The 13,813-nt window shown below is 36.6% G+C and overlaps 1 protein-coding gene across 14 annotated transcripts in view; it reads left to right on the top strand.

Annotated features, from left to right (window-relative positions):
- LOC108704156 (regulating synaptic membrane exocytosis protein 1) overlaps nt 1–13,813 on the top strand; it is a 203,831-nt gene that overhangs the window by 132,941 nt on the left and 57,077 nt on the right. For 9 of the 14 annotated variants that reach the window (XM_018240564.2, XM_041563146.1, XM_041563135.1 and 6 more), the window contains one exon: nt 2,005–2,034. The exons of the other annotated variants lie outside the window; for them this stretch is intronic. In XM_018240564.2, the coding sequence (XP_018096053.1) occupies nt 2,005–2,034 (30 nt within the window). The remainder of the gene's footprint in view (nt 1–2,004; nt 2,035–13,813) is intronic. 14 annotated transcript variants of the gene reach the window in all.

The following is a 13,813-nucleotide window of genomic DNA, read 5'->3' as shown; positions in this document are numbered from 1 at the left end:
TGTGCTATTAATTAGGTCAGCAGTAAAGTTTTTCATCTAGAAAGTTTGTGATGATAATAATGACCTTATTTTTTTTCAACCAGTTGAAATTATTTTACTAATATGCACAGATACTCTAATTTTAATTAGAACTTTAAATTTAACAGAATACATTAAAACTGCTTTCAGTATAGGTATCTATAGTCTAATTCGTTTTCATGAAGGTATGCCTGATGTCTTGCTGTTAAATCATATATTATCCATCAGATAATATATTTAGCTGTACTGTTCAGTTCACTAATTAGTGCTCTTATCCTCAACTAATGAATACATAGGTCTAAAGCTATTTAAGCTTGTGGTACAGTGTAAATGATATTAAAATGACATGAGCTTATAGTATTGTGGCTTGGCAGTATCCTAGGCTGTGTCAAGTACAAAACATGTCAGTGTAGGTACATGCATATCTAATAATATAAGACATTCTTTTCTGTTTTTATGTAATATAAAATGCTCCGGGAAGACTTCCAGACTTTAATATATTGGCCCCTGGACAGAATGGGGCATGAGAAAGTATTAACCACAACACTCCCTTATGAATGTATACTATGTATGCCAGTGGTGACCGGCAGCATTGGCACAAGAATGATTAATTGTTGCAGGTGCCATGGAACCAAAACAGGCAAAGAACACAGACATATTCACTGAAATCCATTTTTCAAAAGAGCAAACTTTTTTTTAATTAAATTTAGAAATCTGACATGGGGCTAGACATATTGGCAGTCTCCCAGGTGCCCTGAGTCATGTGACTTGTGCTCTTATAAACTTCAGTCACTCTTTACTGCTGTACTGCAAGTTGGGAGTGATATCACCCCTCCCCCCCAGCAGCCTAACAAAAGAACAATGGGAAGGTAACCAGATAGCAGCTCCCTGGTAGAGATGAGAATTGCATAGTAACAATCCAAGATCCACTGTGACTCCTTCAGTTATAATGAGTTGGAGAAACAATAGCCTGTCTGAAAGCAGTTACATCATGAAGTGCTGGCTCTTTCTGAAAGCACGTGACCAGGCAAAATGACCTGAGATGGCTGCCTACACACCAATATTGCAACTAAAAAAAATGCACTTGTTGGTTCAGGAATACAATTTTATATGGCAGAGTGAATTATTTGCAGTATAAACAATGTAATTTAGAACTAAAAATGATACCATAAAAATCATGACAGAATCCCTTTAAGAAAACATTGTGTTAGAGAAATTGATCTATTTTTTTAAAAAATGTATAATTAAATGTGTAAGTAAACTGCTTTAGTGCTTGTTATCCTTCTTAGATCCACCTAAGTATTTGAAAATATTTGTCATCAATGGAAGCAATGGAATCAGTATGGTGCAGTAGTTGAAAAGATAGTTGGCATCTCTCTATGAACAGAACACATTTTTAAGGAACTCTTGTAGTGTTTATATGCTGTATAACTATTAACAAAGATATTTGCTTTCTCTACAGTGTGCTACGGTGGCCTTAATTTGAAGGCATTCATTCATTTAAAAAATAAATATTTCACAAAGATAACATTTTAATAATGATGTACATAGTATTGTTGTATATTATAAATATTTAGCCCTCTTAATATTACTCCTGCACTGAATAGAAAAATAAAAGTAACGTAAATTACACCATGAAAATTACTCGCATCATTGTTTTGCTTATTCACTGTATGTTCAAATGGATCACTTCTTGTAAGTAATTCCCAATAAAAACTGTGCTGTTAATCTATTAGGAAATACAATCTGAGCATAATGCGTTTTGAAATTGAGCTGACATTAGTAACCTCAACCAAACAGTGGGGTATTTTATTCTTTTTTTTTACTTGTGTAGGTGTTCTGCTTAAATGAAGCGAATCACAGTTGCCGTTTTATTTTAATCATACTGTACTGTTTTGTTCATTGTCTCTTGTAATATGTTTGTGCCAATGTATGATCTGATTTTTTCTTCTGTTTTTCATTATTCTATGCATTAAATCATTGAAGAACCAGAGAGTTTTAGTTCATCTTCAAAAGGTAAATATGCAATGATTTTTACTTGATATTACTTTCCATTTATTTCCATGTATATCAAAGATATAATATATATATATATATATATATAAAAAATGTCCCACAGTGCCCGCACTAAATCCAAATTAGAGCCAGAGGTGCACGATCAATTATGTTATAATACAGGAACAGAGGATCAGCACTCACTGTAGTAAAGTGAAAAAGTGTCAATTTATCAAGGATATAGTGCAGTATGAGTGTTACAATTAAATACCCACCCCCATCAGTGAATTTGGGCGCCAAATGACATCATAAGTCCATATAAGGGATGTCTGTTGAAGATCTTTCTTTTGCTCCTTCCAAGCCTCCTGTGCAATATCGCTTCACACCACCAGGTGTCAGTGTCCAGACTGTGTACATATACATGTGTTCATTTAATTGAAACATTGTATTCAAAAAAAGGAAAAAGTTGGATCTTTTGCATACAGACAATAAAGAAAACTTCTTTACTTACATATTTGCAAGATAATTGATTTCTTAGTCACATAGGCATTATGTTACAGATTCCTGTGAAATGGAGAATACAGAACTTGTCAACGTAATGAAAACAGTTTAGGTCACAAAACAGTTCAGTTGCAATTGCCCATTTATACCTCTTGGGGTAACACAATTCCACTCGTAAATCCAAAAGGCCTCACGTTTCAATAACAATTTTTCCATATCACCACCCCTGGAGGGCTTGGGCATTTGATCAATAGGCATGCATTTAAATTGAGAGGGGTCATGCCTGGCTTTGTGCCAGTGTTTTGCTACCGGTTGCTGCAGTGTTGGACTGGGACACCAGGGGCCCACCCCAAAATCTTAGACTAGGGGCCCACCAAAAGACCTTAGATCAGGGGCGCACTCTCAGTACTATTATAATTCCTCTCCCCACTCAAACTCTATTTTGCTAGTCTCTTTTCTTTACATGCTATAATCTATTATTCCATCTATTTAGTCTCTTTGTTCTCATAGAAATAGGTAATGGCCATGAAATGTGCCAAATGTTTTGAAGCAGGAGGGCCCACTGAAACCTGGGCCCACCGGGAGTTTTCCTGGTATCCCTGTGGGCCAGTCCGACACTGGGTTTCTGGGCTATATCCTGTTTGTTAGGATCTATTTGCCTGTCCATGTCCAGTGCTGCCCTTATGCTGGCCCTGTGCATATTGATTCTTTCAACTGTCTTATGGTTTCCCCGCAATAAATGAGGCCACACGGGCATTTTATAACATACACGACCGTGGTTGTAGTACATGTCATTTTATGCCTAATCTTGTATCTTTTCCCCGTCCTTGGTTGCCTAAATTCTGTTCCTAGGATTAGTGTGTTGCAAACTACACAACCAGTGCATTTGTATATCCCTGGACGTGGTATTAAAAAGTGTTGGACTTGGGGTTGAGTAGACTTCCCCACTGGGTCAGAGGGGCTTAAGTGCTCCTTAAAGCTGGTGTTTCTAAAGTAACGGAACCTGGGCTTATGCGGGACTATTTGTCCCAAGGTGTCGTCATTGGCCACTATCTCCCAATAATTAAGTATAGATTTTCTGGTGTCTTGACTATGGGGATTAAATTTACTCACGTAGTACATGTCACCTTTACCGTCACTCCCTGACAAATTCTCTTCCTTCTTTAGCAACTGTTCTCTGTCCATAGACATAACAGTGTCCATGGTTTGATTGATAAGTGTTTAAGGATAACCACTCTCCAAGAATCTCTGGCCCATATTTACTAGATCCACCTCTTTCTGTTTGGGATCGCTATCTATCCGGCCCACCCTCATCATTTGCGACTTGGGGAGTTAAGGAGATGTTATCCTAAATACAAAAGAGGACTTATCCCCCTATCCCGTTGCACTGTAGAAATTTAGACACAATGTATTACAGTAAAAAGCAATATTTATTAATAACCATGCTAGTGAAACAAATTAAAACATATTTAAAAACCAACAGCGCTGCTGGAAACAAAAAACGGGGAATACCCTGATGTTAATTAGTGATCACTATTTTCCATACTGGTTGAAAAACCTTGCGTAAGTAAAAAATGTGGTTGGAGCAGTGTAGATGGTTTAGTAAAGCGTATTAGATGTGAACTCCCGGCAAAGACCACATTAAGGGCATATGTGCCAAAATGTCCCTTCTTCTCTGTATAAGAACTATATCCCAAGCAGGGTAGGGGCTGGCTCCCCTTGCAAGTCCCTCAGTGGAAGCCCCTTGAGCCGAGGTTAAATGCAGGGTAAGTAAGGAGTTAGCTGTAGCAAACGCTGGATCCAATGTAGTAGCCTAAAGGCTATATATGCAGAACCCCAGTTCAGTATGCCAGCAAAAGGTTTCCTATACTTGCCCTTGTGTGGATATTGTCCGTGGTGTGGGACGCTCACAAATATCCGTCAGATCATCCCCGGGATAAAAACTGCATCCAATCCGCAAGGGAAAAACACCGCTTTGAGCCCAGCAGCGCCGAACTGCTCGACAGCTGTTTCGCCACGAAAGTGGCTTTGTCAAGAGATCAAGCGTCGGAAATCAAGTGGGGCTTTAAACATCTCATCACGTGATCAGTCCTCTCGCTGTGTCATTGCAATTATGTTGTAAACTGCACTTGTTAGACAATGTTCATTGTGAAAATCGGATCCACATGCTACTCAGCTGTTACATTTTGTTCAGAGTTGAATTTGTATCCAGAAATGCCCGGAAATATCATTTCACTTCAATTGCTGTTCGCACTGTTGATAGTGCGCTGAAATAACATTAGTTATATCTCTGTGATCCATAAATGCTAGAGGGACAGTACGTGATTGCTATACAGTCACTGCATGGTATTATATCCTAAAGAGTTAAGGAGATGCCTGGGGTGGTGACTCGTGTAATGCAACAATGTATTGCGATCTGTCTCCTTAGTGTAAATGCATGTCTGCAGACCACCATTCAGTTTGTAAACCTGGACATCCAAAAAGCTAATTTCCTGTGAGCTATAGTTCTAAAGCTCACAGGAAATTAGCTTTTTGGACGGGGAAAAGATACAAGATTAGGCATAAAATGACATGAACTACAACCATGGTCGTGTATTTTATAAAATGCCCGTGTGGCCTCATTTATTGCGGGAAAACTGTAAGACAGTTGAAAGAAAGAATCAATATGCACAGGGCCAGCATAAGGGCAACACTGGACATGGACAGGCAAATAGATCCTAACAAACAGGATATAGCCCAGCAACCGGTAGCAAAACACTGGGGTGAAGCCAGGCATGACCCCTCTCAATTTAAATGCATGCCTATTGATCACATTCCCAAACCCTCCAGGGGTGGTGATATGGAAAAATTGTTATTGAAACGTGAGGCCTTTTGGATTTACGAGTGGAATTGTGTTACCCGAAGAGGGCTAAATGGGCAATTGCAACTGAACTGTTTTTTGACCTAAACTGGTTTCATTAAGTTGACAAGTTCTGTATTCTCCATTTCACAGGAATCTGTAACATAATGCCTATGCGACTAAGAAATGATTTATTTTGCAAATAAAGAAGTTTTCTTTATTGTCTGTATGCAAAAGATACACCTTTTTTGAATACAATGTTTCAATTAAAAGGACACATGTATATGTACACAGTCCGGACACTGACACCTGGTGGTGTGAATCGATATTGCACATGAGGCTTGGAAGGAGCAAAAGAAAGAGCTTCAACAGACATTCCTTATATGGACTTATGATGTCATTTTGGCGCCCAAATTCACTGATGGGGTTGGGTATTTAATTGTAACACTCATACTGCACTATATCCTTGAGAAAGGTCCCCATGTGGGACCGAAACTTCGGATAACATGTAAAATTGTGTGGAATAAATTGACACTTTTTACTTTACTACAGTGAGTGCAGATAAAGATAAATGCGGACAATGCTGTGTTACAAATAAAACAACTTTAATTCACCTTTGCTAGAGTGTGCAGATCCCTGCATCGATTATATATATATATATATATATATATATATATATATATATATATATATATATATATATATATATATATATGATGCAAATATATTTTTTAAAATAATCAAGCAAATAACTGAACATTTTAAAAACTATTTCCTTTTTTTCTGTTATAATAAACCAGTACCTTGTACTTGATGGTAACTAAACTGCATAAATCCATATTGGTGTCAAAACAATACTATTGGTTTTATTTCATGTTAAAATAATTTTTTTTTAGAAAACTCACTATATGGTGATCCAAATGAAGCAAAGATCCCTTATCCAGAAAAAAAAACAGGTTCCAAAAATTCTGGATAACAGGTCCCATAATCACTTTATACTACAATAGCTTCATCTCGAACCAGCAATGCATCTCTTTCTGATTTTTTGTATCAGAATTTGTTATTTTTATGCCATAGACCTTTAGATAGTTATGGTACCTAAGCCTAATGTTATTGCTCTGCTTACTACAGCATTTTTCACATTCCAACATTCGCTTTTTAACAAAATCTTTTATCGGGTCCACAATGGTAAAAACAATTTAACCAATGTTCAAACGTGTTTGCAAATATGATGAAAATCTTCTTTTTCTTACTCTGATTTTTTCTTTCTTTATCTTAAGCCTTTTTCTAGTACATTCTCTTTTCTCACTGGAAATCCCAACGTTTGGTTTCAACGTTGGATGATTCTAACTTGAAAATCAATAAAAAGCAAATTTAAAAAAAAAATCTCTAAATGGACTTAAGTGGAAAAAAGCCCTACACTCTCAAATTTTGAATGGTATTCTTACTTGCCTTTAAAAACTGTTAACTGTGTAAAATTGTCACCAAAAGAAGTAAGCACCTAAAAATATTAAAATCGTACACCTGAAAAAATATAAACAGGAAAACCTTATCTGGAAACCCATTATCTGGAAAGGTACCAATTGTTTGAAGGCCATTTTCCATGTCCATGTTTAGCAAGAAATTAAATTCTATAAAAAAAAAAAGTATTTCCATAATAAATAATAAAACAGTACCTTGTATTTGATCCTAACTAAGCTATGCGGCTGGAAAATAAATCCTAATGGGTTTATTTAACGTTTAAATAATTTTTAGCAAACTTATGGCAAGGTGATACAGAAAGATCTCTGATTCAGATAACCCCAAGCATTCAGGATAATAAATTACCACCAGACTATATTTTTACAGAAATATTTTTAAACTTTTTTTTTTGAAAATTGCACTCTCTCCTTAAAATACACATCCATATGACTGATTAAAATATTTTGGGGTCATTCATAATGCAGGGATTTTTTTTTTCTCATCAAATATTGTTATGCTGAGTGAGTTGATCAGACAATTTGTAGATAACCGAATGTAAAATGTACAAGTCCCAAAACGTGATACTGTACGTACCCTGTTTCCAGGTAGGCATGGTTTGTACATTTTACTTCTACATTTAAATTATTTTTACATCTGTTAATCTACATTGTTATAAAGGTTCAGTGGGCTTTATTAAAGTTTTTACTTTAATATTAATTATTTTACCAATGTTTTTCACCTGGAGATAAAAAGAATTTGAATTAATTATGTTTTGATATCATTTCTCCCCTAGGTGTTGTATTGTTTTCATACGTATGTATGTATAAAATGTTACTAGGATATACTGCACTGTACGATGTTACAGTAGAGAAAAATACACACAGGGAGGGCAACTTTATAAATAGAAAGCAAATAAGTATAAATTATACACGAGCCACATGGTAATATACAGGGAGTCCTCGCGTTACATACACCCGATTTACATACAACTCATAATTACATACAAAGGCTATTACAGTATTGTACTATGGTTTGCTTGACTTTTATTAGTATTTAGCTTTAATAAACCACCTGCCCCAATCCCCTATTGTGTGTGTTGCCTACTGCGGAGCACAGAAAAATAAATATGTACAGAAAGGTAAAAATAAATACTATGTTAAGACAGGCATATATCTAAATTGCATTAGATTCGATTAAGAAGTAAAATATATGTTTAAATTTACATACAAATTCAACTTAAGAACAAACCTACAGACCCTATCTCATAGGTAACCTGGGGACTAGTGATGGGCGAATTTGCGCCGTTTCGCTTCGCCGTAAAATTCGATGATGGGCGAAATTCGCGAAACGGCGAAAAATTCGCGAAACGGCGCAGTTTTTCCGACGCCGGCGCCCGTTTTTGCAAAAAAAAATTTTTTGACACCGGCAAATTTTTGCCGCGAAATTTTGCAGGCGTTTCGCGAATTTATTAGATGGCGGCAAAACGCGCAAATTCGCCGCAAATTCGCGCCTGGCGAATAAATTCGCCCATCACTACTGGGGACTACCTGTACTCAGTAGGAAGGAAGTCCCTGCTCCTTAGAGCTTGCAATGTAAGTGAATGGATAACATACAGGCACAAATAGAAGGGCAAACTGCATAAAGGTCTGGGCATCGGCCCTTACATTTTAGGACTGGGCAGGTAACAGTCTAAATCTCTAGATGGTTATCATGATTCTTGTATGAGCAATATTTAAGTATGCTTTTGTGTTCTTTATACCTAAAGCTATAATATAAAGGAAAAGGCAGGCCTTTGAACAGAACCAACAGACAGTTAAATAGATATGATACAGGTATGGGACCTATTTTCCAGAATAAGTGGTCTTTCCATAATTTGGGTCTGTCTCCATACCTTAAGTTTACTAAAAATTACTTAAACCTTAATTAAACCCAGTATGATTGTTTTGCCTTCATAAAGGACCAAGTACAAGGTACTATTTTATTATTACAGAGAAAAAATAATTAAAAAAATGTTTGATTATTTGATTAAACTGGGGTCTAGAAGAGAGGCTTTCACGTAATCCGGACCTTTGTGGATGACGGATTTTATATATGTATGAAAAATTTAGCTGACACTGTGATGACAGAGCCGGGAGATCAGTGTACAGGTGAACTGTAGATTCGTGTAGAATAAAGGTTATAGATCAACAAATATGAGAACAGTATAGCTTGTTTAAGGGGCCGATTCATCAATAGTCGAATATCGAGGGTTAATTAACCCTCGATATTCGACTGGGAACTAAAATCGTTCGACTTCGAATATCGAAGTCGAACGATTTTGCGCAAATCCTGCGATCGTTTGAAGGATTTTTCGTTCGATCGAACGATTAAATTCTTCGATTCGAAGGATTTGAATCCAACGATCGAAGGAAAATCCTTCGATCAAAAAATCACAGGCAAGCCTATGGGGACCTTCCCCATAGGCTAACATTGACTTCGGTAGGTTTTATCTACCGAAGTAGGTGGTCGAAGTATTTTTAAAAGAGACAGTACTTCGATTATCGAATGGTCGAATAGTCGAACGATTTTTACTTCGAATCGTTCGAATTCGAACGAATTTAACCAATTCGATGGTCGAAGTACCCAAAAAATACTTCGAAATTCGAAGTTTTTTACATTCGAATTCTTCACTCGAATTTTGTAAATCTGCCCCTAAGTATTTTGCAGGATTTTGTATGTTTCCACATTCATGTAATTTAAATTAGCAGGGCTATGTTTTCAAGTGAAATGCAAAATGAAAACCAATAAGGAAGCCTGAATAGGATGAAGTTTTAGTACCCACTTGGGTAAAAATAAAATGCTTTAAAGAATGATGAAAACATCTAATGGGTTACAGTATTATTTTAGGCCGTAATGTATGGGCAAATGAGAATAGATCAAATAGATCAAAGGAAATAGATGTAATATTTGTGTCTAATGTGATAATATGAGAAGGTGAAAATAACATTCTAATGAACAAAAATGAGATAGAGCACTTAGGGCTGAAACTCCATGAATGATTTTTGTTACTTTTTAACCAGTGATATTCACAAAATCAAAGAAACTCAAGCATGTGATACAAATGATTGAGCACAATGGTGCATGTGATGTAGGTAACATGCCATCCTTTCTCATGTGCTTGAATGAATGTTCATGTTAGTAAGAGGTGTAGATAGAGTGGGGGTTAGTGAGGGTACTGATGGGTCATAGAGAAAGAAACTGTAGGCAAGACAACTTGAAACAATTTTTATTCCTCCTATTTTTACAAGTAGCAATTCCACCTTCAAATGCCACTCGTTTTGTTGCCCTTCCAAGAAGGTAGGGATCTCCTAACTAGTTAAATGTTAGAGTAATTAGATTTTAGTTTTTTTTACATTGATGTTTATACTGTATATTTATAAAGCACTACAGTGCCACTTCTCAGGGACCAGGGTAGCTTCCTTCTTTACGTACTTTGGGTACATGAAATGGCAGGCAACAAAAACTAGCTAAAATGTGAAATAGTTTTTTTCATTATGTTTACAATTTCCAGTTATATTCTATACTATATAAATAAATAAATATATAAAAATATAATATATATAAAATGTCCAAACAGTGAACGCACTCTTTCCGGATTTCAGATATATAAATGGGTACGTAGGTCAAATCTTTCAATACAATATAGCAAATGGACCCGCACTCCTTGTTTATCGTGAAGAAATAGATGTGCTTTATTTCACGTTGGAAATGCATTGTGAATAAAGCACGATAAACAAGGAGTGCGGGTCCATTTGCTATATATATATATATATATATATATATATAGATATATATATAGATATATATAGATATATATATAGATATATATAGATTTAGATATAGATTGAATTTTCTGTGAAATACTGATCAAGATATGTGAACATCAGAGTGTTTAAGCCATTAATGTACTTCAAATCCAAATCCTTCCAGGCATTTAAGAGATCCTCTGGAGAGTCTGGAATCAAAGCTGTTTTTTATTAGGAGGTGATAAATATGAAGAAAACTGGTTAGACTGATTGGTCAAGGTGGGACCAAGGATGACAAGGGCCAAAATGAAGGGAGTCAAAGTCTTACAGGGAGTTTTTCCTTAATTAAGAGAGCACATTGCAGACTTGAATGTGATAATTAGACTGGGTGTCATTCACTGGATGTCATTCATGTCAACACCACAGATCATACCAAACACTTCCTAAATATTTCATTTACAATCTCAGGAAAGACTGGTACAGAACATTACCAGGTATTAATAGGACCTAACCTAAGGTGTATCTTTCATCAGTGACCCTCACATATACAAATTAGATTATAGGCACCTCAGCAGGGGTCCCCAATTTATTCTACCCGTGAGCCACATTTAAATGTAAAAAAAGTTGCAGAGCAACATAAGCATGTAAAAAGTTCCTGGGGGTGCCAAATATAGACTGTAATTGGCTATTCAGTCTTATGTGGACTTGCAGCCTACAGGAGGCTGAATTTGACAGCACAAATGTTTTTTATGCAACCAAAACTTGCCTCCAAGACAAGAATTCAATAATAAGCACCTGCTTTAAGGCCACTGAGAGCAACATCCAAGGAGTCAGAGAGCAACATGTTGCTCACAAGCCACTGGTTAGGGATGACTGATTTAGGGAATAGTGATCATAACATGGTCATCTTCGAGATTATGTTGCAGAGGCAATTCTATAAGGGAGTAACTAAAACAAATTTTAGACGTGCGAACTTTGACAGGACAAGTGCATCTCTGGAACATATTAAGTGGGAAATGCTTTTCACAGGGTTAAACACAGAACAAAAATGGGAAGTCTTTATAATGCTGCTTCATAAATATACATATTGGTACATTTGTAAGCAAGGAATGTTGTTGCAAAGTAAAACCTTTTTGGTTCAATAGAAGTGTTGGTGTTGAGGTGAGTAAGAAAATACGTGCTTTTAAGGCTTTCAAGCTGGGACAGCGAATTGTTTATAAGAACAAGGAGGCCAGTAAATCATGCAAATCAGACAAGCTAAAATCTAATCTAAGAGTTTGCAGCAAGCAGTATAAAGAATCCAAAATTATTTTTTACATACAGTATGTACATACTAGTACAAAAGTTAAGCAGGAAGGGGTGAGACCCTTAATATCAGAGGGGGTCAGCTGGTTGATGAAAAAAAAAAAAGCACAGATTCTGAACTATTATTTTTCGTCTGTCTACACAAATGAGGAACCAGTTAATGAAGGTTTCCTTCTTAACAGTCCCAATTCTACCAATTCTAGTAATACAACTAATAATGAATGGTTCACACATGAGGAAATTCAAAAGAGACTAGAACATATTAAGATCAACAAACGTCCGGGGCCAGATGGTATTCATCCCAGGGTACTTAGCGAGCTTAGCTCTCTTTACTTAATTTTTCAGGATTCATTGAGGTCTGGCATAGTGCAGAGAGACTGGCGAATTGCTAATGTGGTGCCACTATTCAAAAATAGATCTTGCCAGACTAACTTAATTTCTTTTTAAGAAACTGACATCCCAGGTGGGCAGGGACCTGGGATGGCAGTGGATGTGATCTACTTAGGCTTTGCTAAAGCATTTGATACAGTGCCACACAGAAGGTTACTGGTTAAATTAAGAAATTTTGGCCTGGAACATAGTATTTGTACCTGGATAGAGAACTGGCTAAAAGATAGACTACAAAGAGTGGTGGTAAATGGAACATTTTCTAATTGGACCAGTGTTGTTAGTGGAGTACCGCAGGGCTCTGTACTAGGTCCTTTGCTTTTCAACTTGTTTATTAATGACCTGGAGGTGGGCATTGAAAGTACTGTTTCTATTGTTGCTAATGATACTAAATTGTGCAGAACTATAGGTTCCATGCAGGATGCTGCCACTTTGCAGAGTGACTTGACTAAGTTGCAAAATTGGGCAGCAAACTGGAAAATTCAATGTTGATGAATGCACTTTGGCAAAAATAATATAAATGCAAGTTATACACAAAATGGCAGTGTGTTGGGAGTTTCCTTAAATAAGAAGGATCTAGAGGGTTTTGTAGATAACAAGTTGTCTAATTCTGGGCAGTGTCATTCTGTGGCTACTAAAGCAAATAAAGTTCTGTCTTGCATAAAAAAGGGCATTAACTCAAGGGATGAAAACATAATTATGCCTCTTTATAGGTCCCTGGTAAGGCCTCATCTGGAGTATGCAGTGCAGTTTTGGACTCCAGTCCTTAAAGGAACAGTAACACCAAAAAATTTAAGTGTTTTAAAGTAATGAAAATATCATGTAGTGTTGCCCTGCACTGGTAAAACTGATGTGTTTGCTTCAGAAACACTACTATAGTTCATATAAACAAGCTGCTGTGGAGCAATGGCGGAAATTGAAAAACGGCTATATGGCACAGGTTAACGAATGGATAACAGATAACACCATTAGACAGACAGAGCTTATCTTCTATCTGCTGTGTAACTTGAGCTTTTTCTCCTTTGAATGGCTGCCCCCATTGCTACACAGCAGCTTATTTATATAAACAATAGTAGTGTTTCTTAAGCAAACATTGCAGTTTTACCAGTGCAGGGCAACACTGCATTATATTTTCATTACTTTAAAATGCTTTTATTTTTTGACGTTACTGTTCCTTTAAGAGGAATATAAATGAGCTGGAGAGAGTGCAGAGATGTGCAACTAAACTGGTTAGAGGGATGGAAGACTTAAATTATGATGGTAGACTGTCAAGGTTGGGGTTGTTTTCTCTGGAAAAAAGGCGCTTGCGAGGGGACATGATTACACTTTACAAGTACATTAGAGGACATTATAGACAAATAGCAGGGGACCTTTTTACCCATAAAGTGGATCACCGTACCAGAGGCCACCCCTTTAGACTAGAAGAAAAGAACTTTCATTTGAAGCAACGTAGGGGGTTCTTCACAGTCAGGACAGTGAGGTTGTGGAATGCACTGCCGGGTGATGTTGTGATGGCTGATTC

Source organism: Xenopus laevis, chromosome 5L (assembly GCF_017654675.1).
Source record: "Xenopus laevis strain J_2021 chromosome 5L, Xenopus_laevis_v10.1, whole genome shotgun sequence".
NCBI lineage: Eukaryota > Metazoa > Chordata > Amphibia > Anura > Pipidae > Xenopus > Xenopus laevis.
The sequence above is the reverse complement of the archived record's forward strand: the minus strand, read 5'-3'. Positions and strand labels throughout refer to the sequence as shown.